This window comes from Drosophila kikkawai, chromosome X, assembly GCF_030179895.1.
Source record: "Drosophila kikkawai strain 14028-0561.14 chromosome X, DkikHiC1v2, whole genome shotgun sequence".
Taxonomy (NCBI): Eukaryota; Metazoa; Arthropoda; class Insecta; order Diptera; family Drosophilidae; genus Drosophila; species Drosophila kikkawai.
This window is the reverse complement of record NC_091733.1, coordinates 22,252,370-22,277,984: the sequence shown is the minus strand read 5'-3', so window position 1 is coordinate 22,277,984 and position 25,615 is coordinate 22,252,370. Positions and strand designations below refer to the sequence as shown.

General features: G+C 53.7%; 6 protein-coding genes across 9 annotated transcripts; 2 read left to right on the top strand and 4 right to left on the bottom strand.

Annotated features, from left to right (window-relative positions):
* The first annotated feature begins 322 nt into the window (after positions 1 to 322).
* On the top strand, positions 323 to 2,505 carry SrpRalpha (signal recognition particle receptor alpha). The gene is made up of 3 exons (XM_017180720.3): positions 323 to 531; positions 594 to 1,253; positions 1,318 to 2,505. The coding sequence occupies exons 1-3, from the start codon at positions 415 to 417 to the stop codon at positions 2,410 to 2,412; spliced, it is 1,872 nt and encodes a 623-aa protein (XP_017036209.1). The 5' UTR covers positions 323 to 414; the 3' UTR covers positions 2,413 to 2,505.
* A 27-nt stretch (positions 2,506 to 2,532) lies between these two features.
* On the bottom strand, positions 2,533 to 4,129 carry Rpt3 (26S proteasome regulatory subunit Rpt3). 2 transcript variants are annotated; one of them, XM_017180721.2, is made up of 3 exons: positions 3,971 to 4,129; positions 3,823 to 3,909; positions 2,533 to 3,759 (listed from the first exon to the last, which is right to left on the bottom strand). In XM_017180721.2, the coding sequence occupies exons 1-3, from the start codon at positions 4,004 to 4,006 to the stop codon at positions 2,638 to 2,640; spliced, it is 1,245 nt and encodes a 414-aa protein (XP_017036210.1). In that variant the 5' UTR covers positions 4,007 to 4,129; the 3' UTR covers positions 2,533 to 2,637. The 2 variants fall into 2 exon arrangements, with proteins under 2 accessions (XP_017036210.1, XP_017036211.1); XM_017180722.3 differs by having other exon boundaries at positions 3,823 to 3,906; positions 3,971 to 4,117.
* Positions 4,130 to 4,430: 301 nt separating this feature from the next.
* LOC108084468 (uncharacterized) lies at positions 4,431 to 16,505 on the top strand. Of its 3 annotated transcripts, none has more exons than XM_017180681.3 (4): positions 4,431 to 4,768; positions 5,225 to 8,090; positions 8,154 to 13,317; positions 13,406 to 16,505. In XM_017180681.3, the coding sequence occupies exons 2-4, from the start codon at positions 5,321 to 5,323 to the stop codon at positions 16,053 to 16,055; spliced, it is 10,584 nt and encodes a 3,527-aa protein (XP_017036170.1). In that variant the 5' UTR covers positions 4,431 to 4,768; positions 5,225 to 5,320; the 3' UTR covers positions 16,056 to 16,505. The 3 variants fall into 3 exon arrangements, with proteins under 3 accessions (XP_017036170.1, XP_070144452.1, XP_017036171.1); XM_070288351.1 differs by having other exon boundaries at positions 4,431 to 4,945; XM_017180682.3 differs by having other exon boundaries at positions 4,431 to 4,949.
* Positions 16,506 to 16,664: 159 nt separating this feature from the next.
* On the bottom strand, positions 16,665 to 20,214 carry Hsp60A (Heat shock protein 60A). The gene is made up of 3 exons (XM_017180683.3): positions 20,056 to 20,214; positions 17,564 to 18,934; positions 16,665 to 17,501 (listed from the first exon to the last, which is right to left on the bottom strand). Exons 2-3 carry the CDS (start codon positions 18,932 to 18,934, stop codon positions 17,151 to 17,153), a joined length of 1,722 nt encoding a protein of 573 aa, XP_017036172.1. The 5' UTR covers positions 20,056 to 20,214; the 3' UTR covers positions 16,665 to 17,150.
* A 563-nt stretch (positions 20,215 to 20,777) lies between these two features.
* On the bottom strand, positions 20,778 to 21,648 carry LOC138927859 (apyrase-like). Its single transcript, XM_070288571.1, has 4 exons — positions 21,502 to 21,648; positions 21,354 to 21,453; positions 20,945 to 21,302; positions 20,778 to 20,883 (listed from the first exon to the last, which is right to left on the bottom strand). The coding sequence occupies exons 1-4, from the start codon at positions 21,637 to 21,639 to the stop codon at positions 20,778 to 20,780; spliced, it is 702 nt and encodes a 233-aa protein (XP_070144672.1). The 5' UTR covers positions 21,640 to 21,648.
* Positions 21,649 to 21,767: 119 nt separating this feature from the next.
* Positions 21,768 to 24,647, bottom strand: LOC108084443 (apyrase). Its single transcript, XM_017180651.2, has 8 exons — positions 24,404 to 24,647; positions 24,027 to 24,252; positions 23,770 to 23,967; positions 23,308 to 23,710; positions 22,557 to 22,714; positions 22,399 to 22,495; positions 21,977 to 22,331; positions 21,768 to 21,907 (listed from the first exon to the last, which is right to left on the bottom strand). The coding sequence occupies exons 1-8, from the start codon at positions 24,544 to 24,546 to the stop codon at positions 21,811 to 21,813; spliced, it is 1,677 nt and encodes a 558-aa protein (XP_017036140.1). The 5' UTR covers positions 24,547 to 24,647; the 3' UTR covers positions 21,768 to 21,810.
* Between the last annotated feature and the right edge of the window lie 968 nt (positions 24,648 to 25,615).

Here is a 25,615-nt window from a genome sequence, read left to right as displayed (position 1 = left end):
ATGTACTATTGTTTGTTTTTCTAGAATTACGGTTTTAATTTATTGAAAAGAGTATGTATATTTCTTATAGCTTTCATAGGAACGAAAATTTATATATATATCCTAAAATCTCCTTTAAATTAATACTTTTAGGTGCGTTTCTCAAGTATTTTATTGAAATATTCGAATTTTGCAATTATTTACTTAACGGTATTTCAGCTTCGGCTTGCCGAAATTAGCTTCCTTTCATGTTCATCTTGAGATTACCGTTAGAAAAATAAACCCCCTTAGCTGCGCCCCTGGCTGCGGGATTTCGGCTCGCTCCGCTGCGGTCACACTGGCCGGCAAGTGACGTGGAACGCTTTTGCTTTTGCTTTCGCCGTGCAATGCTAGAGCGTGGAAACATTGAGTCGTATTGGTGGATCGGTAGCTAAAATGTTGGACTTTGTGGTGATATTCACGAAGGGCGGCGTCGTGCTGTGGAACTCGAACGCCTCCAGTAGCAGCTTCGCCTCCTGCATCAACAGCCTGATACGTGGCGTCATCCTGGAGGTAAGTCTCTTTCCTGGCCGAATGCCACTGTAAACTGTAAATTGCTGTCTTTGTGGTGGCAGGAGCGCAACACGGAGGCCAAGTACTTTGAGGAGGACCACCTGGCCGTGCAGTTCAAGCTGGACAATGAGCTGGATTTGGTCTATGCGGCTGTCTTCCAGAAGGTAATCAAGCTCACCTATTTGGATGGCTTCTTGGCGGACATGCAGCTGGCCTTCAAGGAGAAATTCGGCAGCATAACGTCCGCGGAGCGTCTGGGCGAGGAGTACGACTTCGATCGCGAGTACCGACGCGTTCTAAGCGCCGCCGAGCAGGCGTCCGCCAAGCAGGTGAAGGCCCCAAAGGCGATGCGTTCCTTTAACGAGTCACAAAAGTCCAAGAAGACCGTTGCCTCGATGCTGCAAGATGACAAAAAGACCGCCGAGAAGCGTGTAAATATCCAGGAGAGCCCGCCGCCACCGTCCACGACGTACCCATCGTCGTCGTCGCCGCAGTCAAAGCAGGACATCATCGCGGAGAGCCGTCGCAAAATGCGCGAGAAACTGGGGAGCTCCAAGAAGACCTCGCCCATCGATACAAAGCCCACCAAGGCGGCTGCCTCTGAAAAGGCGGGCAAGAAGCCGCGCGTCTGGGATCTGGGAGGCAACTCCAAGGATGCCGTGCTGCTGGATCGCTCCAAGGACGCTCCCGAGGATGTACAGTACCAGAACATCAACAGTGAGGTGGGTAGAGGCGATAGCCCAGTTGCATATCAGCAATAAATTAATTTATATTCTTTGGGAGCAGCTGGTGGGGACGATGCAGGGCGTAATCCCCGATTTGGATGTGGAGAGCGAGGACGAGGCGGAGTCCAGTGGCAACGAGGACGCTGAGGAGGAGTTGGTGCAGTCAAAGACGAACAAACGCAGCGGCGGCGGCGGTGGTCTGCTCTCCTACTTCAAGGGCATCGTGGGCGCCAAGACTATGTCACTGGCTGACTTGCAGCCGGCGCTGGAGAAGATGCGGGACCATTTGATATCGAAGAACGTGGCCTCTGAGATTGCGGGCAAGCTGTGCGACTCGGTGGCCACCAGTTTGGAGGGCAAGCAGATGGGTACCTTCGACAGCATTGCCAGTCAGGTGAAGGAGGCGCTGACACAGTCTCTGGTACGGATTCTCTCTCCAAAGCGGCGCATTGACATCATACGCGACGCCTTGGAATCGAAGCGCAATGGCCGTCCCTACACTATCATCTTCTGCGGCGTCAATGGTGTGGGCAAGTCCACCAATCTGGCCAAGATCTGCTTCTGGCTGATCGAGAACGACTTCAATGTCCTGATCGCCGCCTGCGATACGTTCCGAGCCGGTGCCGTTGAGCAACTGCGCACCCATACCCGCCATTTGAATGCCCTGCATCCAGCGGCCAAGCATGATGGACGCACCATGGTCCAGCTGTACGAGAAGGGTTATGGCAAGGATGCCGCTGGCATAGCCATGGAGGCCATCAAGTTCGCTAATGATACCCGAGTGGATGTGGTGCTGGTGGACACCGCCGGCCGCATGCAGGACAATGAGCCTCTGATGCGTTCCTTGTCCAAGCTGATCAAGGTGAACAATCCCGATCTGGTGCTCTTCGTGGGCGAGGCGTTGGTTGGCAATGAGGCCGTCGATCAGCTGGTCAAGTTCAATCAGTCGCTGGCCGACTTCTCCTCCAACGAGAACCCGCACATCATTGACGGCATCGTGCTGACCAAGTTCGATACCATCGACGACAAGGTGGGCGCCGCCATCTCCATGACCTACATCACCGGCCAGCCAATCGTGTTCGTGGGCACTGGTCAGACATACGCCGACCTCAAGGCCATCAATGTGAATGCCGTGGTCAACTCGCTGATGAAGTAGCTGCATCCTTGTTTATTTTTTTTTTTCTTTTTTAAATCTACCTTTGACACCGAATCAAATATATTGCTTGTGACTATTTTGTTTGTTGGATAATCGCCATGGTTTGAAACTGGACAGGGATACGAGTTAGTTACTTTTATTAATGGTATAACCGCAGGCGGCGTACAAACGAGGGGCGAGAGGAAGAGGAGATATATGTATTGGGGGGGACAATGTTGGCTTAATCTATTTGTAGAACTCGTGCTCCTGCTCGTCCTTCTTGATGTTGTTCTTGTAGCCCTTCTCAAAGTCCTTGGCCAGCACAATGTAACGATTCTCGCGCACCGCATGCATGCCCGCCTCCTGGCAAATGGCATTGATATCAGCGCCAGAGATCTTGTCTGGCCGCGCCACAAACTCCTCAAGATCCACATCCTCGCTAAGGTTCATCTTGGACGTAATGGTGGAGAAGACCAAACGCTTCTGTCGGCGATCGGGCAGCGGGAATTCAATCTTACGATCCAAACGTCCGGGACGCAGCAGAGCGGGATCCAGTGTGTCCGCCCTGTTCGTGGCCATTATCACCTTGACATTCGTGGTCTGATCGAAGCCATCCATCTGGTTAAGCAGCTCGAGCAGGATGCGCTGCACCTCGCGATCGGCGCCCGTCTGCGCATCGAAACGCTTGGTGGCAATGGCGTCGATCTCGTCTATGAAGATAATGGCCGGTGCGTTCTCCTTGGCCAGGCGGAACACATCGCGCACCATGCGAGGACCCTCGCCGAGGTATTTTTGCACAAACTCGGAGCCCACGACCCGGATAAATGAGGCGGTGGTGTGATGGGCCACAGCCTTGGCCAGCATCGTCTTGCCGCAACCGGGCGGGCCGTACATGAGGACGCCGCGCGGCGGATCAATACCGATCTGCTTGTACAGCTCAAAGTGGGTCAGCGGCAACTCTACTGCCTCGCGTATCTCCTGCTTCTGCATGTCCATGCCACCGATATCGGCGTAGCTAACGTCTGGCTTCTCGTCCGGCTGCAGCATCGAGATGGAGCTGTCCGCCTCCGGCGGAAGTACGTCCACCAGGGCGTTGCTGTGCTTGTGTAGGGCCACCGAGGCCGAGGGCTTCAGCAGCTCGCGATCGATGGTGGACAAGATGCGCACATAGTAGTTGGATCCAGTGGTGGAGCCCACAATGCCCGTATTCTGGTCGACGGCCTCCAGGAACTGGCCGATCACCAGCGGCACAGACTGGATGCGCTTAACCTCCTCCTGGGCGTGCAGGTACTCCTTCTTCAGGTTGCGCTGCTCATCCTTGATGTACTCCTCCTGCACTTCGATGAACTCGAGCGTCTTTTGCAGTTTCTGTTTGGACAGATTTCCCTTGCGTTAGCTCTTGTGGGAGTGAAATTTGCTTAGCTTCCTTACCTTGTAGCGCACGTAGAGATCGTCGATGTCCAGTTCGTCCAGGGAACTGTGGGCATCCTTTAGTTTCTGGTCGGCCAGCTCGTCCTGCTGCAAAGAGAGAATTACGCGATATAACCGAGTCTAGGCGCTGCCAACCAAGGCCACGTACCTTCTCCGGCATCAATATGTCCATGTTGTACGGCATCCTTTTCCTCTAGCAGTGAAAATGTGTTCTTTTTGTTATAATTTGCGGCGGTAACAAGAAATGACTCGTCAAAAACAAGAACTGCGGTGTTGTTATCGATGTAACAAGGTGATATCGATGCTTGCACTATCGAAACGAGTAACTGGTCACACTCGTCACACCACAAGTGTGTACACACTTAACATTTCGGGGAAATATGTGCAGCGCCAATTGGAGTATATCTTATATCTCACACATCCAATTGGAATATTACTTGAGTCCGTTTCTGGTTTATTATAATGTTTTTAATGGTTGTAATTGGTTTTGCTAATTAGGTGTCTCCATTCTCATTTGATTGCTCCAATTCTGAGAACAAACTTCCAAACAGATAAACTGGTGGCCAGCAGCCCTTGGTGGTATTTTCTGGTGCCGCTCCGCTGGGCACACTGCCCCCCGTCGCCCCCGCCCCCTGCCGCACCGCACGCACGCATCGATTTGGGCTAAACGTTAGATACCTCCTAACGCAGTTGTTAGGGTGGAAAAAATAATACGCGCATAGTAAATAAAATGAATTAGAAATGCTGTGCGGTTTTTCGCGTGCGACCCGTTGACGGTGAACGCATCCGGAGCGGAGCGCTGGCCCAGGCGGACGACTCCTTTCCGCCCCAGAAAAGTGCAATACTCCACAACAACCACACGACACAGAAAACTGAGTGCAGTGCGGGTGATTTTCTCAGAGTGTGGTGCTGCGCCAAGCGAAAAAGCCAAGCAAAGCGAAACGGGGTAAAAAGTGCAATGCCGTGTGAAATATCACTCAACACAAACAACAAAAACAACAGCAACGACTGCGTTAGCAGCGGCGCAGCAACAATAACAACAACAAACGATAAAACAAAGATAACAGATAAAAGAGCAGCAGTCGAAAATGTTTATTGTATAATTTCCTATTGAGCCAAAAAGGCAGGTGTGTGTGTGTGTTTGTGTCGCTCGCGTGTATGTGTTTTTGTGTGTGCACAAACTCTGCCAGAGTTTTTTCTCTCTGTATGTGCATGTTCGTGTGTGTGTGAGAGTAGTTTTTGTTTTTTTTCGCTGCTTCTGCTTCTTCTTTCTCTTCTTCCATGTTCTTCTTCTTGCTCTTCTATTTGTCAACAAAAAGAAAAGCGAAAAAAGAATATGTACATATTACATACATATATGTATATGTGTTGCCTTTAATTTGGTCCTTTTGCTCGGTTGCAGGAACAGGACGCAGGACCCACAACATAAAGCAGAGAAGCTTAGGACGTAGTAGAACTTGTGCAACGAACCGATTGACCCACTGGCCGCCGCCTCCACATGAAGACCATGGGGCGCTTCGGCCTGCGCCGTGGCTTCAAGCTCTCGGAGGAACAGCAGCAGGTCAACGGCAAGAATCCAATTGGACCAGCAACGACCATGGCAACACCTACTCCCGTTGCAACCACACCCGTTCCCGTTCCCCCCACACCCCGCAAAAAGCGTCAGCCACGACAGGAAGAGGTGACAACGTCGACGGAGCAGGATCAGGTGCAGCTTGCAAAGAAAGAGTGCCCGGCCGAGGATCAGAACTCATCGCAGCAATACCAGGAGCCACCTCTATCGCTGATCTGTAGCCTGCCCCTGGAACGGCTGCCTCGGCTCATGGAGAAGCTGCAGCAGCTAACAGAAGAGCGGGAACGCGAACGGGAACGGGAGCGCGAGGAAGCCGCCGCCCTCAGCGCAGCGGGCCACTCCAAGGTTCTGTGTTTGTACTGTGATAGAAAGTTCACCTCCGGCAAGCTGCAGGCCAAGCATGTGGACAAGTTCCATACGGAGCGTCAGGAGCGACGATGCAGCGGTCGCTCCACCAGCTCCAATGCCCAGCCCGCCGTCGGTTTTCCCGGTTGCCATTTATGCGGCCAGCAAACCGCCAAGCGACACCAGGCCATGCCACCATCGCAGATATGTCTGCCGGCCAAGCATTTGGAGCAACTGTTCCAGCATTTGAGCGAGCAGCATACGGACAAGTACTTTGGCTGCCGGCAGTGTCGATTGCGTTTCCCGGACGCTGATCAGTTGGCGGGGCACCAGCGGCAGCAGCATCCCTCGCTGCAGCGGCCGGAGGAAGCTGTGGCCGCCGCCGCCTCCAAGCCCGGATTAATGGGCGCAGATGAGCCGGTTCTATTTCGCTTGGGCCTCACCCAGAACCGGTTGCCCAGCCATCGAAATCGTAGTCAGCGCAAGGAGGAGGAGCCGCCGTCGCCTTTGGCCACGCCCACAAGCCACAAGTCGCGGAGCAGCAGCCGGACGGCGGCCCAAAGGCAACAGCAGCCAGGATCGAGTGGCAATCAGTTGCAGGACCCAGTCAATCCGGATGCAGTGTTCCGGCTGCCAGTTAGCTCAGCTTGCATAACCACCACCGCCTCCTCCTCCGCTGCAGCCGCTTCCTCCGCCGCCGCCACCGCCGCCTCCAGTTCCGTGTTTGATGATAACTTCTACAAGGATGTGGTATTTAATGTGCGCCACAACCTACAGAATCACCTGGATGGTAGGCTACTCACCTCAGCAGCTGCAACTGGAACAACACAGGCCACTGGCCAGAGACCGGAGCTGATCATGCTGCATGGTCCCAGCCAGCTGTCTACCGGCGGCGCCTCTTATCCCACGCTGCTCACCTCGGAGCAGTTTGGCGGCACCGGCGAGCTCCTGCCGTTGGCCAAGTTCCGACGGAGACCGCACACGAAGCACAGCTGGAAGTGGAAGTGGGACTATGTGAAGAAGTTCACCCTGATCAACGAGGGCGGAAGGCTGGTGAAGAAGCTGAAGCAGCCCAGTTTGGGTCTTGGCTTGCGCGATCTCTCCAAGCTGGATATGTGGACGCAGCTGACGATGCGCCAGAAGCACGATCTCTCGCTCTCGCTGGAGGTGGAGCAACAGAATCAGGAGCAGCGCCACCTTCTGGAGCAGCTAAATCTTATACTCGACCATCGCCTGTTGCCGCACATTATTCTGGAGCAGAACGAGCAGGCGGTCATCAAGTGCGAGAACGATGATGGCGACGAGGAGCTAGGCCTTGATGGTCACAGAACGGACGACGATCTGGCCTTGGGACAGAGTTTCGCCGACGAGAGTTTTCTCTCGCTGCTGCAGCTTCAGCCGCGAATATCCGATCCGGAACGGGGCAGAGAGCGTGATCTAGAGCGGGAACGGGAACGGCTTAGGCTTCGGAACCCTAGGCGAGGAACCCTTGTCCTTAGCGGTGAGTGGGCCCGACCCCGGCTCTACCTATGCATCTGCTGTGGGGCCAAGTTTGACCAGCGCAAGTCGCTGGAGGAGCACAAGACCTTCCGTCACTCGCACATCTATGCGACCCACTACGAGGTGGTGGGCCGGGAGCTGCTGGCCGGCAACCTGCTGCGTCACCTCTTCATACCCAAGCGAGCACTTGGTCGCTTCGCCAGCGCCAGCAATTGTCCACCGGTTGGTGCCCTTGTGCCCCTTGTGCATCAGCCCAAACAAGAGCAAGAGCATCGCGTTCAGCCTGAGGAGGAGACCAGGTCATCCGCCTCCTCTCGCTCCTCATACGAGGTGTCCACACCAACGCCGCTGTTGGGCTTGGAGCAGCAGCAACCGTCGCCGGCCTCTGGCTCCTCGGGCACAGCCTCTTCGGCATCATCGTCATCCTGCTCGCCCAGCTCGTCATCGACGCTGATGTCCACCGCCTCCACCTCGATGTCCTTGTCCACCTTGTGCACCTCCTCCTCATCGACGACTATTACTTCGTCCTCGTCCGCTCCCTCCAGCTGCACCAAGTGCGGACGCAAATGCAGCGGCCTCATGGATCTCTATCGCCACATGCTGGACTGCTCCGGCGACTATGTGTGGTCGCTGGCCAAGAAGCGCAAGTATCGCTATTATTGCGGCACCAAGAAGCGTCGCGCCTTCTCCAAGAAGCCGCACAAACAGCTCTCAATCCGCAAAAAGGAGAAGCTGGAGGGGGAGGCAGAGAACGAAGGCGAGCACGAGGTGGAGGTTGAGGGCGAGGGTGAGGAGAGCGGCTGCAGTTCCTCCAAGCTAAAGAGCTCGCCACGCCAAAGGCCCAGCGATGGTGAGTCCCACAAATTTAGACCCCCAGTGAGTCCCATAATGATTCCCCAATTTTCATCCGCAGCGGAGTCCATACGCAAGATGCTGGAGAACCTGCCCGCCAAGCGTGTCTGCAAGAAGATCTTTCCCGTGGACAACAAGGCCAAGCGCAAGGCCAAGAACAAGGCCAAGTCCATGGTCAAGTCCAAGTCGAAGTCGAAGTCCAAGCAGCAGCGCAGCAGCAGCACCAAGAGGATCTACAATCAGCATTTGTTGCGCAATACGCGTTCTCGCTCGCGCTCCTCGGTGGTGGCCACAGCCTCCTCGGCCGCCGCTGTGGTAGCACAGCAGCAGCGCAGCCGCCGCAAACAGAAGCAACAGCAGCAGCTACAGCAGAAAAAAGCCAAGTTAGACCTGGTCAAATCCCCGCCAGAAACGACCCCCGCTGCAGCACAAACGGAGGCCTTGCCGGAGCAGGCTCCCAACTCCCCAACCACAGTCACTGCCAAGTCACGATCTCCCGCTGAGGAAAAGCCTACGCTAAGCTTGGAGCTGCCCCTGGCACTTCCGAGCTCCCTGCCACCACTTTCGGAGGCAGTTGCTCAGGAGTCGGAGTCTAGCAGCAAACAGCTGATGCCCACACCGCCCACAACCCCGGCTCCGGCCACCAAATCCCCGCCAGCTGCCGCTATTGCGCCGCCATTCTCGGCCAGGACTCCCAACTCAACGAATGTGAAGCGTAGCAAGAGGATCAGCGACTGCATAGCCATGCTTACCGGCAAGCTGGAGGAGAAACTCAAGACAGCGCCGCCTCCGCTGGAGAAGGAGAAGGACAAAGTGGAGAAGGAAAAAGCGGAAAGGGAAAATCTGGACAAGGAGAAGCTCGAGAAGATGGAGAAGCAGCAGCCGGAGCCACCGGTTGCTTTGGAAAAGAATATGGAGAAGGAGAAGGAACCACTGCTGGCCAAGACGCCCAAACGCAAAGCAGTGTCGAGGCGAATAATCAAAGTGGATGCTCCAACGGAGGCTGTGCTGGAGCAGGAGCAGAAGCTAACAGAAGCAGTGATGCCGCTTACACCCTCGCCTGTGGTTCTGCCCCCCGCCCTAGTTACCACTGTTCCCGCAACCGTTGCTGCAGGAGTCCTTCCACTTCCAATTCTCAGCACTCCTCCGGCACCAGTTCCAGTTCCAGTTGCAGCTCCTGTTCAACCGCCCATTACGGCACCAGCTCCACCGCCACCGAGGCGTACGCCCACCAAGGCGGCGGCCAAGCAAATGACTGCTGCACCACCAACGAAACCGCCGTCGCTGGCCGCTCTCAAGCAGTATCCTCCCGTGGACCAGCAGCAGCAGGTGCTGCCCGTGCCTGTTCCTAATCCTGTGCCGCCGCCCGCACTCGTGGCAGTCCCATTGGGACTCCAGGCTATGCCAGCTCCAGCTAATGCTAACCTGCCCCTACCCTTGAACGTCAAGATGATGTCCAAGCTGCCTCTGTATATGCCGCAGCTTCAGCCGCAACCTCAGCCTCAGCCTCAATCTCAACCACCACCACCCTCCTCCACCATGTTTGTGCTGGACCCCCAGCAGCCGCTCAATCTCACCAGCCAGCGCGGAGTGCTACAGAAGCCGCTAATAAGCGGGACAACAGGGGATCCGGGACTCGTTGGCTTGCAGCCGCATCATCATCGTGCCGGAGGAATACCTGCCAGGCGGCAGACGATCTGTGGCTTTGAGGCACGCAACCTGCTAAGCTCTGACATGGATATGGAGCCGCTGGATTTATCAAAGAAATCGTCGAGAAAGTCTTCGCCAGCGCCAGCGCCGAGGATGCAGCCAGAGGTGTCAGTGGTGGCCATGCCATCACTACCACTACCACTGCCACTGCCGCTGGTGGCTGGAGGAACCAGAGCAGGAGCTCAGCCACAGCAAGTACCTCAGCAAGGTATGCCCGTTCCTGTGCCGGTAGCCCTTCCTGGACAGCTGCCGATGGGTGGCCTACCTGCTCCCCTGGCCTCGCAGTATTACTCGAATCTGGATCTGCTCAAGATACCGCAGGTGCGGAATCCCAACAATCCCGGCGTGGTGGTGGCCTCAAACATTCCGCCTCCCGTTGGGGCAGTGGCTGTCGCAGCAGCATCTACCTTGGTGCTCAGCCAAGTCAAGGGTTCGGGCAGCAAGAAGCGCTTGCAGCAGGATAATGGCGGCTCATCTGGTGGCTCCAAGAAGGACCATGGCAAGGGCCAGGCCAAGGCGTGTCCGCGGATGGATGATGTGGTTAACAATCATATTGATGATGCCATTAATTCGGTGATCATGGCCGTGCAAGCGAGCCTGCCCGATGACGAGGACGAGGCGGAAACGGAAAAAGAAAAGGAACGGGACAAAGAGAAGCTGAAGAAGCTGGAGGAAGCCATGCCCCCCAAGTCGGGCAATTGCATTCTGCCTTTGCCGGCAACTCCTGGTTTTTTGTTTGCTCCAGCCACTGCGACAGCCAGGACGATTCCACCTGCAGCTTCTCAGCCAGTTGTGGCTTCCGCTCAGCAGCCTTTGCCTTTGCCTGTGCCAGTCCCTGTACCTGTACCTGTTCCCGTCAAGAATCTAACGCCCAAGAAGCGTTCCATGCGCTCGCGGACCATCGATTGTCGTGCCGCCTTGCTGGCCCTGGATGAGGTGACTCCTTCGTCGGCGCCGTTGCTGGCCTTACCAGTGAATGGCGAGGCGAGACGGGAAGTGTCTCAGATGCTGGAGGATGCCTTGGCACTGCCAGTGCCGGCTCCAGTTCCAGGTTTGCCCGAAACGGGCCTCAAGGAAGCCAGGATGGAGAAGAAGCTGCTGGCTGAGCCCACTCCAGTTCTGCCTGAGCCAAAGCCGGAAACAGAACCAAGGCCAGAGGCAGAGCAGGAGCTTTCTCAGCAGGAGGAGGAACAGGAGGAGCCTGTGCCCGTTCCCGTTCCCGTCTCTGTCATCTCCGTGGCGCCCGCTCAGCCGCTGCTGGCTCCGCGTCATGCCACACCGCCGCCGGAGACTACCAACTGCAGCTCATCGTTGATGGAGGAGCACAGCAGCAATCTGAACAACAATACCTCGTCCGGTTTTCACAGCCTGGCCCAGTCGGAGCAGCCAATGCCAACCACAACAACCACGATGCCAGGAGGCACAGAGGAGCAGCTGCCCCCAGCCAAGGAGGAGGAGGTGGACACTGGCCTGCTGCCCGCCAAGAAGAAGCAGCGCCGGCGAAGGAAAAACGAACTGGCGGCCATTGTGGCTGATCAGCTGCTGGAGAGCTTCAAGATCGACAATGCCCGCCGGGACAATCTCAAGAAGCTGGAGAATCTTGCGTACGAGAAGAGCGAGGATCTGCTGCTCACTGGCATGCTGCTAATGTCCAGCACCAAGCGTAATGCGGCTCTAGGTCCTGCGGCGGCAGCGGCTGCCGCCAAGCTGGCCAAGAGTGAGGCCACTACGGTGGCGGAGACCCCTTTGAATCCACCAGTGCGTGGCAGGCCCAAGCGCCGCCAGAGCTGCTACTATCGTCGGGGCAAGGGGGCGGGAGCGGGCAATGGTTCTGCCAGTGGTGGCAAGGCCACCAATGAGAACATAAGCCTGCTCAAGTCCTCACTGGAATCCTTCTCCATTGGCATTGAGAAGCAGCTGCTGGCCAAGGAGGCCCGAGAGGCCAAAGATGCAGCCCAGCCAATGGCGGCGGTGATCACCACACAGCCGGCGGTAAGCTCCATCTTAAGACCCAGCATCCTCAGCAGCGCCGTGGCCAGGGAACAGCAGCAGCAGCAACAGCAGGAGAAGCAGCAGTCGCAGAGGACGCCGGGTAAGCAGCAGGACAAGCAGGATAAGATCCCTCAGGCGGCCACCTTCAGTCGCGATCCGCGTCTCAATAAGAACATCCACAAGGAACTGCCGGCGGACAGCACTGGCGGCGGCAAGGATATGTCCAAGGTGACGCAGCCAGCGGTGCCGCCAGCCTCGGGCGATAATCCCGAGGAGGAGGACAACTACCTCACGGAGATAGCCAAGAATGTCAACGAGAAGATCATGTCGGCCACCACCAATGAGGACTTTGAGTTTGCCCACGACGAGTTTGATGGCGAGGATCAGGATCAGGACCATGACAAGTACTACCGCCCGCCCACCTCCATGAGCGTCCGCAGTGCCCCCAATCTAAACGACGAGCACTCGAACTTTGGCTCCATGTGCGACGATAATACCAACACGGAGGTAATGGACATGGACCTGGACGATGAGATGAGCGTGTATACCAGTTACTCGCAGGATCTGGGACGCGGTGGACGCGGGCGGCGGCGCAGGCGTCGACGGAGCGTCCTATTTACACGGCGTCCCAAGAAGCGGACGCAGCGTAGCGAACTGGATGCGGAGAAGTATGGTTGCAAGCTCTGCGGCAAGAGCTTCTTCTCGGCCACCTCGTTGTCCAAGCACAACATGACCCTAGCCCATGTGTCCAAGGTGTCCGCCCAGGAGTATCTGCAGTCCCAGACGGCGCCCTCGAGTCCGCAGGAGCCAGATAGCTTGGAGCAGGATCAGGACAAGGAACGGGACAGGCAGCGGGCGGAGGAGGAGGACCTAGGGATGCTCAAGGAGCAGCCGCCACCAGCAGCTGCAGCAGCGCCGCAGCAAATGAGAGCCTCGGTGCTGATGGTAACCTCGCAGCTGGCCCAGCAGGAAAGGGAGTTACAGCGGGAGCAGGAGAGAGAGCAGCAGCAGCAGGAGCAGCAGCGGGAGCAGAGAGTCCCAGATCCGGACCAGGTGCATCATGTGATCACCGAGGCCAGTCTCCGGCTGCACGACAACCAGCACAGCCCCAGCACAGCTCCCTCCGCCGCCCGGCTCAATCTCAATCCCGACGAGCGTCTCTTCTACGAGTGCTGCAACATCCTCAAGAGCGCCGAGACACCGCGCCAGCAGCATGGCACTGGAACCTCTGTGATTGTGAGTGCCGGTCGAAAGCAGCCGCCACCGCCTCCAGCCTCGCCCTCGCCATCGCCTTCGCGATCTCCTACGCGTTCCCTGCCACCGCCACCGGCCTCACCCTCGCCATCGCATTCACGTTCCGCATCGCTACCACCGCCAGCTTCGCCATCGCCATCGCCACCACCACTGCCGGCAGCAGTCCCTCATCCACCGCCAGCTCCGCCAGTGCCCGCTGTCTGCCATCAGCCGGTGATCCAACAGCTGTTCCGCAACCCGCCCGCCGTCACGCCCACCACCACACCCACGTAAGTCGTCTGGCAAGGATTAACCTCTGAGATACCAACTCACCTTGGTTATTTTTTTGCTCTCTCTCTCTCTCTTTCCTTTTGACAGCAATCACAACCGGCTCTCGCCCAGCTACTCGGCGGTGTCACAGTTCTCGGCCACCACCACCACGTCCCGCTTCAAGACGAAGGCCGCCATGAAGGGCTACGAGAATGTGAACCTGCAGCTGGACATGCTGGAGTTGGCCAAGTCCGGCCGCGGGGTGTGCAAGCTCACCGAGTTGGCGGACATTGCTTTGGGGAGTGAGAAGCCAGGCGGTGACTTCTTGCCCCACCTGCCACCCACACCAGCGGCGGTGGTGGCACCTCCTCCGGCATTGCTAACAGCACCTCCTCCTGCCCTGCAACAGACACCGACGCCCACAGTGACGCCAACGCCCCTGGCAATGCCGGAACATCAGCAGCAGCAAAGCTCCACGTCCTCGAAGACGATCATGCACGCCTCGATCATCAAGGCGGCGGCGGGTGTGGCCAGTTCGGCCACCTTGCCGCCTGTCTCTGGACGTATCATCATACCAGATCGGCCGTTCAAGAACATTGGGCTGGAGGAGAAGGCGCCCATAACTTTCCAGAAGCCCAAGACGTGCGTGAATCTGCTGCAGGAGCAGGACAACAACAGTGTCTCGACGGCCAGCTACTCGGATCGCGATGACTATGATTTTGGCACCCTGAGCTGTGATGGCGATGTGGAACCGGAACCGGAGCCGGAGCCAGAGCCGCTCAGAGTTGGTGTAGAGGCGGGGCGAGGGGTTCTGCCGGCTGGGAGTAGCGGTAATCGTGCCGTATCCACATCCAGCTCATCGTCTTCATCCTCCTCGTCGGCTGACCATAGCAGGAGTGGTGGGAGCAGCAGCAGTAGCTCTAGTCGGGCCACCGCCAAGACCTTTGAGAACAAATCCCTGATAATGGGTCGCATCTTCAAGCATGCCAGCAGCGCCAAGGCCTCAGCAGTGGTGGCTGCCTCGGCGGGCATGCTGCCGGGGCCCAATGTGGTTGTGGTGCCCGGTTTGGTCAAGAACAAGGCGCCGCTGTCCAAGAATCAGGCCAATCTGGATCAGATTTTTGATGAGTTGCGCGGTGGCGGAGGAGGAGGAGGCGGAGGAGGACTAGCAGCCAAGGTGACGGATGTGGAGGCACCGCCAGCACAGGTCCACGACAGCTGGGCAAGGCATCATCCACAACAGCAGCAGCAGCACCATCATCACCATCATCATCATCACCATCATCACCAGGTGGAGCCCATGGCTGCACCGGCCGCTCCAGCAGCCCCAGCGGCCATGCCGGCTCCCAGTGCTCTGCCTCCGGGCAGAAAAACCAAGTCAATGGCTGCTGGGAAGAAGGCCACCAAGTCAGCGCCGCCTCCTCCCACGCCCACAGCCAGTACAGCCTCTGGATCTTCCAGCTCCTCCACTCGCAAGCCGCGCAAGGATCTTACCAAGCTTCAATCGGAGTTGGGCATGAGCCATGAGGAGATCGAGCAGCTAATCGACGAAGGCCAGCGCAAGTCCAAGCGCCGCTGTGCCACCAATCGGCCCAAGAAGCTGGTGGAGACCTGGAGCTCCGATGAGTACGAGGAGTTCCTCTCCACCAAAGACATCATTGCTTTGATCGAGCAAAAGGAGCAACAGGAGCTGCGGCGCAAGCGTAAGACCAGCGAGGCTAATTCCCAACCGGAGGCAGTGGCTCCACCACAGGCAGCCAGCAAAAAGATGCCGCAGACGCCTCAGGCGGCGACGCCAAAGCGTAAGAACCGAGCGAATGACAAGAAGCAGCAGTCATCTGAGGTGGAGCAGCCCAAGCCAAGGGTTAGGCAACGGAATCAACCAGCTACTGCTCCTCCTCCACCACCACCACCGCCACCAGAGGTAGTGCCACCTCCTCCTCCTTCCGCTAGGGGTAAATCCAAAGCCACGGCCAAGAGCAAAACAGCCACCGCAGCGGCGATGACCAAGACCAGCAATTCCCGGAAAAAACGAGGCAATGAAAAGCTTAAGGAGCAGCGGCCAGTCCTGGAGGAGGAGGAGGAACAACAGCCTCCAGAGGAGCATGGTAAAGCGGCTATAGAAACCCAAGATCCTCCAACAAGGACGCGTAGCTCCAGGCAACAGCCCAAGAGCAGAGCAGAGCCTGAACTTGTCCTGGCGCCACAGGAGATGGAGGGAACGCCCAGAGAGAGGACAAAGGCAAGTCGCAACAGCAATCCAGCGCAGCCACTGGCTCCTCCGCCGCCACATCCTCAGCCCAGGAGCAGCTCGGTGGCCACCAACTCGAACAACAACAACAACAACAACAGCAGTAGCAACAAGAATCTGAAGACCAAACGAAGATCGCAGACAAACCGCCTTTCGCCGGCACGTAGAAAGCGTCCAGCAACGGAGAAGCAACTCTACTACTGGAGCAGCTCCAGCGATGATGAGTTTGGACGGATGGAAGCCGAAAGTAGCGAGGCAGCACCTGGTGATGCTGGCTCCAGAATGGGAACAGGAACTGGCGGCGAGCGACTGGAACTGGAGGAACCGGAGGAGGAGGCATCACCCTCGCCCGGCAAGCACTTCGAGGAGAACGAGCCGTACCAGAAGCACGGCTGGATCGTGGGTGACTCGCACAAGAAGCTAGTGAAGCTGCTGGCCATCGCCAAGGGTAGCAAGAAGGTGGATAACTGCGGTGTCAAGCGGCGCACGCCCAAGCGCAAATGCTAGGAGTGCGAGAATCTGGAGGAGACAAAGAGTCACCAGCTGGAGGATGAGGATAGCCACCACGATGGCCTCCTCTTCCTCCGGCCGGACAACAACAAGTCATAGCCATAGGCCTCGACGGCGGAGTCGTCGGCGCGGGCAGCCGACGACGACGAAGACGACAAGAATCCATCGCCGCCATCGATCACATAATACGTACTGCCATTGTGTCATCATCGTTAAGCGTTAAGGCCAGTGCCAGGCGGGGATTGGCTGGAGCAGGCAGCGGGAGCCTGGCCTGGCCTGGCCCCATTAACCGTATGCGGAGTATATGCAAAAATATTTTTCTTTCTTTTAAACATCTAAGCGTTACATTATTTAGGTTTTTTTTTTATTAAGTGTATTTATAATTAATAAACGAAAGAAACAAAAAGGCGAAAATGCAAACAAATATAAATTTGAGCACAATTCAAATGTGTAATTCGCTTTTTGGGAATTTATAGGGACTTTACCATTCCTATTTTAGCCTTATTTGCAGCATCAACAGACGATTCGATTTAGCTGTATTTAACTTTTAATTTGGCATTTAAATCTTAATTACTACCCGCAAATAACAAAGGACACTCCCAAGACTTTCCTCAATACAACTTGTGTTCTTTTTTTTTATTTTATATTTTACAACTAACGGTATCTTTACATATATAACATGTAAAAAAAAAATATAGAATTAAGGAATAGTTAAAAAAAACGTCAAAACACACAATGGGAAGCAGCGGCGTAAATCGTGAAAGCGAACACTCCAGAATCTCGGCGAGCTCACATCCAGCCTTTGCGTATTTGTGGTGCTGTGCTGTGTTTGTCGATGAGGCTACTCGGGCGATGCCAAAGGATAAATGCGAAGCAAAACCAAGAGTTCCATCGGGGATTAGAATGTTTGCATGGGAGTTCATAACTTGATTGAGTTCGGCTGGATGCACCGACGTAAGAGATATTGGTGGGTCTCGCCTCGACTGTTGGCCGCGTTCGCTTCCCTCCCCAACGCCGCCGTTCCGCATCATGACTTAAACATTACACTGGCTTCGGCTTTCTCTGCATCTCTCTCTCTCTCTTTCTGATGGCTTACATCATGCCACCCATGCCGCCCATGCCTCCCATGCCGCCCATACCGCCCATGCCGGGCATGCCAGGAGCACCATCCTCCTTGGGAATCTCGGTAACCACAGCCTCGGCGGTGGTCAGGAGAGAGGCAACACCAGAAGCATCTGTGATGGCGGTGCGCACCACCTTGGTGGGATCGATGATGCCCTTCTCGATCAGGTTGCCATATTCGCCCTTCAGGGCATCGTAGCCATAGTCACCGGACTGGGTCTCCACCTTGGCAACCACCATAGCGCCATCAACGCCGGCGTTCTTGGCAATGGTCATGCAGGGCATGCGCAGGGCACGGCGCACAATCTCCACGCCGAGGTTCTGTTCAAGATCAAAGGGTTAACACTTATTCTGAGCCATTAAGGAGATCAAGTTCATCTTACCTGATCCTGGTTGGTGGTCTGGACGCCATCCAACTTCTCAATGCAGCGCAGCAGGGCAGTGCCACCGCCGGGAACGATTCCCTCCTCGACGGCAGCCCGTGTGGCGTTGAGGGCATCATGGACGCGGTCCTTCTTCTCGTTAACCTCCACCTCGCTGGATCCACCGACGCGGAGCAGGGCAACGCCAGAGGCCAGACGGGCCAGGCGCTCCTGCAGCTTCTCCTTCTCGTACTCGGAGGTGGTGTCGGTGATCTGCTCCTTGATCTGATCGACGCGGCGCTGCACATCCTCCTTCTTGCCATTGCCCTTCAGCAGTAGGGTGTCATCCTTGGTGATCACAACCTCGCCCACCTGGCCCAGATCGCTGACCTTGACGTCCTCGAGCTTAACGAGATCGGCATCGTCGCCGAAGACGATGCCACCGGAGGCGATGGCCATGTCGGTGAGGGTGCTCTTGCGGTTATCACCGAAACCGGGTGCCTTAACGGCGGCCACCTGCAGGCCGATCTTCAGGCGATTCACAACCAAGGTACTCAAAGCCTCGCCATCAATGTCCTCGGCGATAATGACCAGCGGCTTGCGCTGAGCATTGGCCAGCTCCAGGGCGGGAACGATGCTCTGCACCGAGGTGATCTTCTTCTCCGAAAGCAAAAGCAGGGCGTTCTGGAACTCCACCTTGGCGCCCTTGGAAGAGTTGATGAAATAGGGCGAAATGTAGCCGCGATCGAACTTCATGCCTTCGATCACCTCCAGCTCGTCGTTGAGGGTCTTGCCATCCTTAACAGTGATGACACCATCGCGCCCGACCTTCTTCATGGCCTCGCTGATCAGGTTGCCGATGGCCTGGTCGCCGTTAGCCGAGATGGTAGCCACCTGGGCGATCTCCTCCGGTGTCTTGACAGTGCGCGACATGGCCTTCAGGTTGTCCTTAACCGTCTCCACAGCGAGCATGACGCCCCGACGAATCTCCACGGGATTGGCACCCTTCGAGATCTTCTCGAAGCCCTCCTTGGCAATGGCACGGGCCAGAACGGTTGCAGTGGTGGTGCCATCGCCAGCCTCCTCATTTGTGTTGTTTGCCACATCCTGGACCAGCTTGGCGCCAATGTTTTGGAACTTATCCTTCAGCTCAATGGACTTGGCCACCGTAACGCCGTCCTTGGTGATCTTGGGCGAGCCCCACGACTGCTCGATGATCACGTTGCGGCCCTTGGGTCCCATGGTCACGGCCACGGCATCGGCCAGCACATCGACACCCTGGAGCATCATGGCGCGCACCTCCGGCCCGAACTTGACGTCCTTGGCATAGCCGCGCATGGCCAGCTGGCGGCTGATGGAGGTGCGAGCAAGCGAAACTGGCAAACGGAACATCTGTGGAGGAGACAAAGAGACAGAGGCGTGGCAGGAGTATTAGTGAGGGGGGTGGGTAACATAACACGTGCTCTCTTCGACCCGCAGGGAGACCCATTTGTGTCTTTATTTATTCGTTAAATAGTGATAAGCCCGAGTGGCGTTCCAAGCGGGTCAAAGTACAGTGCGGCTCTTTTGGAGGGGTTTCAATAATATATAAATATATGTCTAATTATGTTTTCAAACTAAATTAATTTAACCCATATAAAGGGATATTTATCCAGTTGGAATGTCTCCTCTGCTTCCAATAAGAGTAAACAATGGAGAAAGTGCTTTAAAATATATTTTAAATTGAAATTAATAGAATTAAATTTGATTCAATTATTTTCTACCTAGGTGTTGACTATTATTTTTAAGGATGATGAAAGAAGGGAAGTATTTTTTGAAATCTTCACATGTTTTTTGTCTGTTTATGGGTTACGACATCCATTCCGAGGGCTTTCCTGTATATTTTCCATTACTTAACTTTTCCAACTAAAGCTCCTGTCTATTTCAATTGTTAAAAGTCCCGTAGCGAGGCTTCACTGTACCCGGCCAGGCCCCCCCTTAACAACAACATGAAAACGAAGCATCGCCTACCCCCTCCCCCATGGGACCACAGCGATAATTCCAGAAGAAATGATTTATGTAACCAGAGGTGGTTATACCGATAGATACACTCCGACCCAAGGGCTGATTACGAAATCTTGAAGTTCTTGGGCAGGAGGAGGTAGGGAGCGGCGAAGGAGGATCAGATCGCACCCAGAGCACATGCAATGGCCGCTGACAATGTGAAATGTGCCGGCAAACGGCCCAAAGAGAGAGAAAGAGAGCGAAGAAAAACATGTGCGCTGAATGGCAGAACTTTCTTCACAACTTTCTAGCCACTTTTTCTATGAAAACTGGCCAAAACACAGTTAATACGGTACAGAAGCAATCGCTGGGTACACCTGCTACTAATCAATAGGTGGAACCTTCTGGAAACACGATTTTTGCCGGCAGATTGTACTCGTTCGCTTATATAACCCGCACACTTGCACGCAGCTTTCAGGTTGCGCACACTCGAGACACACACAAAAGAGGGGGGACATGGGAAAACTTACTTTGAATAAAACTGGCGCTGCTTAGACTTTACAGGACAGGAAATAAAGCTCCGATTCTATTTGATGTAAAACAACCAAGTCACTTGCCCACAGGCGGTCCGGATTTCCTCTTTGAAAGTTGAAAGTGTGAACGAAGGGGCTGCACACAGGGATTTTAGTCGCGATATTTCATTTGATATTCTTTGATATTCTCGCCTTGGTCACTCTGTTTCAAAGTAAAACGTCAAAACGATGTTTTACATGCTTGGGGTCGAATTCTCGTTTTTGGGGTCGAATTCTCGTGTAGAGTGTAAAAATGTAAGTATATCAAAATACCGAAATCTCGATATTTGGTATTTTCTCCCTGGTCACTCTGAACTTCAAAGTAAAATGTCAAAACAAAGTTTTACATGCTTGGGGTCGAATTCTCATGTAGAATGTCAAATGTAAGTATAAAGTCTATACCGACGATCTGGCACTTTTGGTCGCTGGGACCGAAAAGTCTGGCAGCGCCGCGGCACGAGCGACCAGCGTTGCCAGACTTTTCGGTCCCAGCTAACAGTGCTGCCAGACTTTTCGGTCCCAGCGACCAAAAGTGCCAGATCAAAGTAAATCGCTTCATTGACTTTAAAATATCGATAATTTAACGGCGCCCACTATCACTCCAATTGGATCTTGTCAAAACATTCAATTTTTTGTGGGAAAAAGTAACGGTTTTAAAGCTTTATTTATTTGTATAGATTTTATGTTTTATATTTTACGAATTGCAGCCTATTCTCAATTCCCGCCACAATGATGCCCACTGAGTCCATGTAGTCCATCAGGGCGTCCAAGTCAAAAGGACCCAGTCTGCGGAAGAAATGAAAAGCAGTGCTCAGAAAAATCCTTTATACCAAAAGGGCAAACTTACTCTAAATCCTCGGCATTGTCACTGATCAAACTGAAGCCGTTCATGCCCCTGGCCAGGTAGTCCATCACCACCACTCGGTAAACTTCCTCAGGATCAAGGGGCCTGTATTCCGGCACCTGGCAACGGGAGCATCGAACACGGACGCTGGTGACCCGTTGACCTCTGGCGGCACTGAGATCGAAGAGGACGCGAAGTCCGGAGACCTGCAAAAAGCGTGTGGACCTAGGCGACGATGAGCTGGCATTCATGGACGCCACACCGTCCTCCAGTAGCTCTAGAATGATTTGGCCCCGAAGGTTCAAGGCGACCAAACGATTCTCCCAGGGACACATGGCCACCAGCTGTTTGTAGGTAATATCTACAAGATTTAATGACAAGTGCTATTATTAAAGGGAAGACCCTAACTCACTGCCAGCGGGAATCGGCACACGGAAAGTTCCTTGCGAGGTCAGGGCAATGGACACATCACTCCAGCTGTCGTTCACGGATGGAGAAGCATCTTTGAGGAACTGTCAAGGGGTTAGTTAGTTGCCAAATGACTCCTGGCCAGCACTTACCGCATGCAGCATGGCGTCGGTGAAGAAGTTGCCCAGGTTGCACTCTCCCCGGCTGCACTCGCTCTGCTGGAGGAAGACGCGGCTCTGGCCCACAATCCGATTGGACATGGTCTCCAGCTCGTGTTGCCACGGGACCATTGCTTCCAGGATGATGGCATCTTGAAAGGGAGTTGGTTAGGTAACAAGGATAACTCCCTCAGGAAAATTCTTAGTGTTCAACCCTCCCCAAAAAGGAAAAACTAGTTTTATAACTTTTAAAGGAAAGTGTTTACTTGGACCAATGCTACATAAATATTTTGTATTCCCCGATCAGTTGAGCACTGTGATGCGTCCCTCGAGGCCCTGGTAGATGGGATCAAAGTGGTCGCTGTACGAGATCAGGGCATCCAGGTCGGTGACGCCCCACCTGCAACAAGAAGGAAGCAGCTTGTGAATATCTGAGCCTAACGAGGAATGATCTTTTGATGGTACGTACTGGAGGTCTGTGCCCTCGGCCAACATTGTGTAACCATCGCCGCCTGCCTGCAGAAAGTTGGGCGAGGTGAGCCGATAGAGCTTGTCCATTATCAGCGGCTCGTACTTGGGCACCTGGCAATCGGCACAGCGCACCGCCACCGAAATGACCCGGGATCCGACGGGTTTCGTGTAGTCATACTTCACCCGTATGCCCGAGAATTGCAGGTTGATGTAGGAGCCCTTCACACCGTTCTCCAGATCCACCTTGCTTACGGCAAACTCCATGGCCTCCACTAGCTTGCTCCCAGGCAAATTGTAGGCCACCAAAGTGTTCTCAAACGGCGACATGCTGACAATGTGGGCGTAGGTGAGATCTGCGGTTAAGGTTGAGAATCCAATTCAGTAAAGAAGAACAGATCCTGGGCTGGATAGGTTACTCACTGCCCCTGTTGAGCGGCACACGGAGTCCACCGATGTTCATGAGTCCGGCGGACACATTTGTCCAGGCTTTTTCCTCATAGGAAGCCATTCCCACGAACTGCAAGCAAGCCAGGATGTTAAAGTTCGAATTCCTTGAGGCTCTTTTTTTCAAAACTCACCGAGTGCACCATGGCATCGCAGAAGAAGTTGCCCAGGTTGCACTCTCCGGCGGCACAGTCGTCCTTGGTAAGGTCCACCTTGCTGTGACCCACCACCACCTTGCCCGTCTCGTCGATGACCTCCTTCCAGGGCAGCATGGCCGCCAGGATTTCCTCATCTGCGGAGCACAATATGCACACAACACTCAACAAAAATCATCGCAAAATCAAATTGTACATGATAATTATTTGAAATATGGATACACTGAACACACATTCCATAAAAGAGTGTATATTAACCAGGACTTTTATCCAGGACACAAAAAAAAAGTGAGGCACACACAAAAAACCGAAATACACACAGAATTTACAGGAAAACGAGAAAGTTCAATAGTAAAAACTAATTACTTAAGGTATTTAACTATGGAATTTTGCCTTAATTAAATTTTAATTAATAATTAATAATGAAAATTAATAATATTAATTAATTATAATTTACAGTTCATAACTAATAATTAATTAAAAATAATTAATTATTTAATGTATGGATAAATAAAAAATGTAATCATTTATTAATGAATATTTAATTAATAATTAAAATAATTAAATAATAATTCATAATTAATTAATAATTAAAATATCTAATTAATAATTCATAATTAATTATAATAAATTAATTATTAATAATAAATATTTAATTAAATATTTATAATTAAAATTAATTTAATAATTACTTAATTAAATGCAATTCCTTAAATTTCCCCGCACTCACCTTCGGGCACCGACTGGTCCATATACAGGGGATTCCCCTCGAAGTCCAGCACATCCCCATTGTCATCAAAATAGACAACCAGGTTGCCCACATAGCGGGCATAGGCCGAGGCCTGGACAATGAGGACACGATGGCCAGAGCTGTGGACAACCTCAGTGGGATATGGTCCCGCGGGAGTGCTTCCGCTGGGCGGTGTTCCAGTATACAAAAGCGTATGCGAATGGGAGCCCACAATGACGTCGATCCAGTCACCGGCATTGGCCGCAATCTCCTTGTCCACCTCGTAGCCGCAGTGCGAGATCACAATGATGATGTTGGCGCCCTGGGCCTTCAGCAGCTGTGCTTCCTCGCGGATGGTGTCGCTCTCATTACGGAAGCTCAGCTTGCCGGTGTTAGCCAGATCCTGCAAAAGGATTACAACTTGCAAATGCTGTTTAGGAACCACATCCAGCTCTCACTCACATAGGTCGTCTCCAGGATAACGCCAATCAGACCGATCTTGCGACCACTGCGCTCAATGATCTTCGACTTGTTGTACTTGCCCTCCATGGTCGGCTCGTGGGCGCAGTCCATGTTGGCCACCAGCATGCTGGTGTTGACGGTCTCCAGAAAAGGCACCACGCCCTCAACACCATGGTCGAACTCGTGATTGCCCAGAGTCTGTGATGGATTCAATCTACAGACTATGAAGGTATGACAAGAAGAAGACCCAGACTCACCATGGCATCGGCGGGCAGGAGGTTGAGCAGCTGCTGGGTGACATTCCAGCGACCGATGTTGTACCAGAGCGTACCCTGGAAGCTATCGCCCGCATTGATGTAGATGGGATTCAGATCTGCCTGATCCTGCAGCAGCCGCCGGACGGTGGTAACAGTGCGTGGATAGCCGCCAATGCAGGTCTCGCCATCGTCACAGGTGCCGCCGCTGGTGTCCGTGGCCTCGAACCTGGTCAGAAATCGAAGCGGGGATTAACTCTGGAGTGGGGGACCGCGTGGACGAGTCACCGGGAACCGTATCGTTATCGGAATCGAAATCAGTACGTGATAGGCAATACTTTACGACCCGTATAAAGCGTTCCAATCTGATTACTTCTTACCTGGCGTGCAGGTCGTTAATATGGATTATGGCCACGGGAAAGCCCTCCTTGTCAGCCGCCTCCACGGGCCCCATCATTGTGGCAAGGAGTATGGCCACCAGTGGAGATATCATCATCATCATTGACCAGGAAGCGCCTGCCATGTCGTCAAAGGACTAGTCGCAGTCACCGTTAAAAGCAAAGTTGTCAAAGTCAAGTGCAGACCAGACCGAACCGATGGCCGTCGATAAGGCAACTGAATGGCCAAAATCGCCATCACTTCGAGGCCTGCAAAAAGCTGAATGGGGGCAGATCTGGACACCCCACCTTCTTCCGCGCTGATAAGCCCAGGTGAGTGCCTCCCAAACCGCACAGAGCGAGAAATTGTTTTGCATTTTTAATTTAAATTTAAAAAAATTCTTAACTTGTTTTGATTATCTCTTATATATCTTACATTTTTGGGTTCTAAGATGTCTTCTCCTTAACTTAAGGAATGCCTTTAACTTCCTTTGTTGTTATATTCTGTTGATATTATAAAACCTACAGGTATTAAATGTTTACAGTGCAAGCTCCTCTCTTCGCCTCGGGGTTTGTTGGTTAACTATAATATTTAGATCAAATTGTAATTCGAAATATTTATATAATATTTAAGGTTTTATAGCTCTAAACTCCTCTTTATATATTTTTACAGGGTAGCCTTAGGGCACTTAATGATATGCACTCATTGATCGATCGCCGATAAGCCGTTTTCATGATGAAAGATATGGGAAAACGGATACGGAGGCGCCACTCCAGTTATATACACTTGAAACAATACATGTGTTACATACGCTCTCTCCACTCGATGTTCAAGTGGCTCCAAGAACAACAACCTCCTCCTCCGCCTTCACCACCTCCATGTTTATTACGCGCAAAATATATGGGCGTGGGAGCGTGAACAGGCAGCTGATAGCTCCGCCATATTCCTGGCATTCCAATTTGGTTTATAGCACCATTGACTTACCATAGAGAGCCACCGGTATCTGTACTATCTGTATCTCTGGATTGGCTGGCAGTCATCGTCGGCCGAAGATAATACCAGGCATTATCGCGGCCCCATCGAGATTCCAAATCCCACTCAGGATCGCTTGCCCCAAGGTTAATAAATAAACTGCTCTTGCTTAACTTTTAAATAAGACACAACAAAAAGGGTTTTGTCTTTTGGCTCACCTCACTCATCATGATCACAATCAC

Excerpts from the sequence above, each read along its gene's own strand:
- SrpRalpha (XM_017180720.3), top strand. The coding sequence starts at position 415 with ATGTTGGACTTTGTGGTGATATTCACGAAGGGCGGCGTCGTGCTGTGG. Across the intron at positions 532-593 it reads TACGTGGCGTCATCCTGGAG|GAGCGCAACACGGAGGCCAA; the intron begins GTAAGTCTCTTT and ends TTGTGGTGGCAG. Across the intron at positions 1,254-1,317 it reads ACCAGAACATCAACAGTGAG|CTGGTGGGGACGATGCAGGG; the intron begins GTGGGTAGAGGC and ends CTTTGGGAGCAG.
- Rpt3 (XM_017180721.2), bottom strand. The coding sequence starts at position 4,006 with ATGCCGTACAACATGGACATATTGATGCCGGAGAAG. Across the intron at positions 3,910-3,970 it reads ACATATTGATGCCGGAGAAG|CAGGACGAGCTGGCCGACCA; the intron begins GTACGTGGCCTT and ends CTCTCTTTGCAG. Across the intron at positions 3,760-3,822 it reads ATCTCTACGTGCGCTACAAG|AAACTGCAAAAGACGCTCGA; the intron begins GTAAGGAAGCTA and ends CTGTCCAAACAG.
- LOC108084468 (XM_017180681.3), top strand. The coding sequence starts at position 5,321 with ATGAAGACCATGGGGCGCTTCGGCCTGCGCCGTGGCTTCAAGCTCTCG. Across the intron at positions 8,091-8,153 it reads ACGCCAAAGGCCCAGCGATG|CGGAGTCCATACGCAAGATG; the intron begins GTGAGTCCCACA and ends TTTCATCCGCAG. Across the intron at positions 13,318-13,405 it reads ACGCCCACCACCACACCCAC|CAATCACAACCGGCTCTCGC; the intron begins GTAAGTCGTCTG and ends TCCTTTTGACAG.
- Hsp60A (XM_017180683.3), bottom strand. The coding sequence starts at position 18,934 with ATGTTCCGTTTGCCAGTTTCGCTTGCTCGCACCTCCATCAGCCGCCAG. Across the intron at positions 17,502-17,563 it reads AGACCACCAACCAGGATCAG|AACCTCGGCGTGGAGATTGT; the intron begins GTAAGATGAACT and ends GATCTTGAACAG.
- LOC138927859 (XM_070288571.1), bottom strand. The coding sequence starts at position 21,639 with ATGGTCCCGTGGCAACACGAGCTGGAGACCATGTCCAATCGGATTGTG. Across the intron at positions 21,454-21,501 it reads CCGACGCCATGCTGCATGCG|TTCCTCAAAGATGCTTCTCC; the intron begins GTAAGTGCTGGC and ends ACCCCTTGACAG. Across the intron at positions 21,303-21,353 it reads TGTGCCGATTCCCGCTGGCA|ATATTACCTACAAACAGCTG; the intron begins GTGAGTTAGGGT and ends TAAATCTTGTAG.
- LOC108084443 (XM_017180651.2), bottom strand. The coding sequence starts at position 24,546 with ATGGCAGGCGCTTCCTGGTCAATGATGATGATGATATCTCCACTGGTG. Across the intron at positions 24,253-24,403 it reads ATTAACGACCTGCACGCCAG|GTTCGAGGCCACGGACACCA; the intron begins GTAAGAAGTAAT and ends ATTTCTGACCAG. Across the intron at positions 22,332-22,398 it reads TGTGCCGCTCAACAGGGGCA|ATCTCACCTACGCCCACATT; the intron begins GTGAGTAACCTA and ends CCTTAACCGCAG.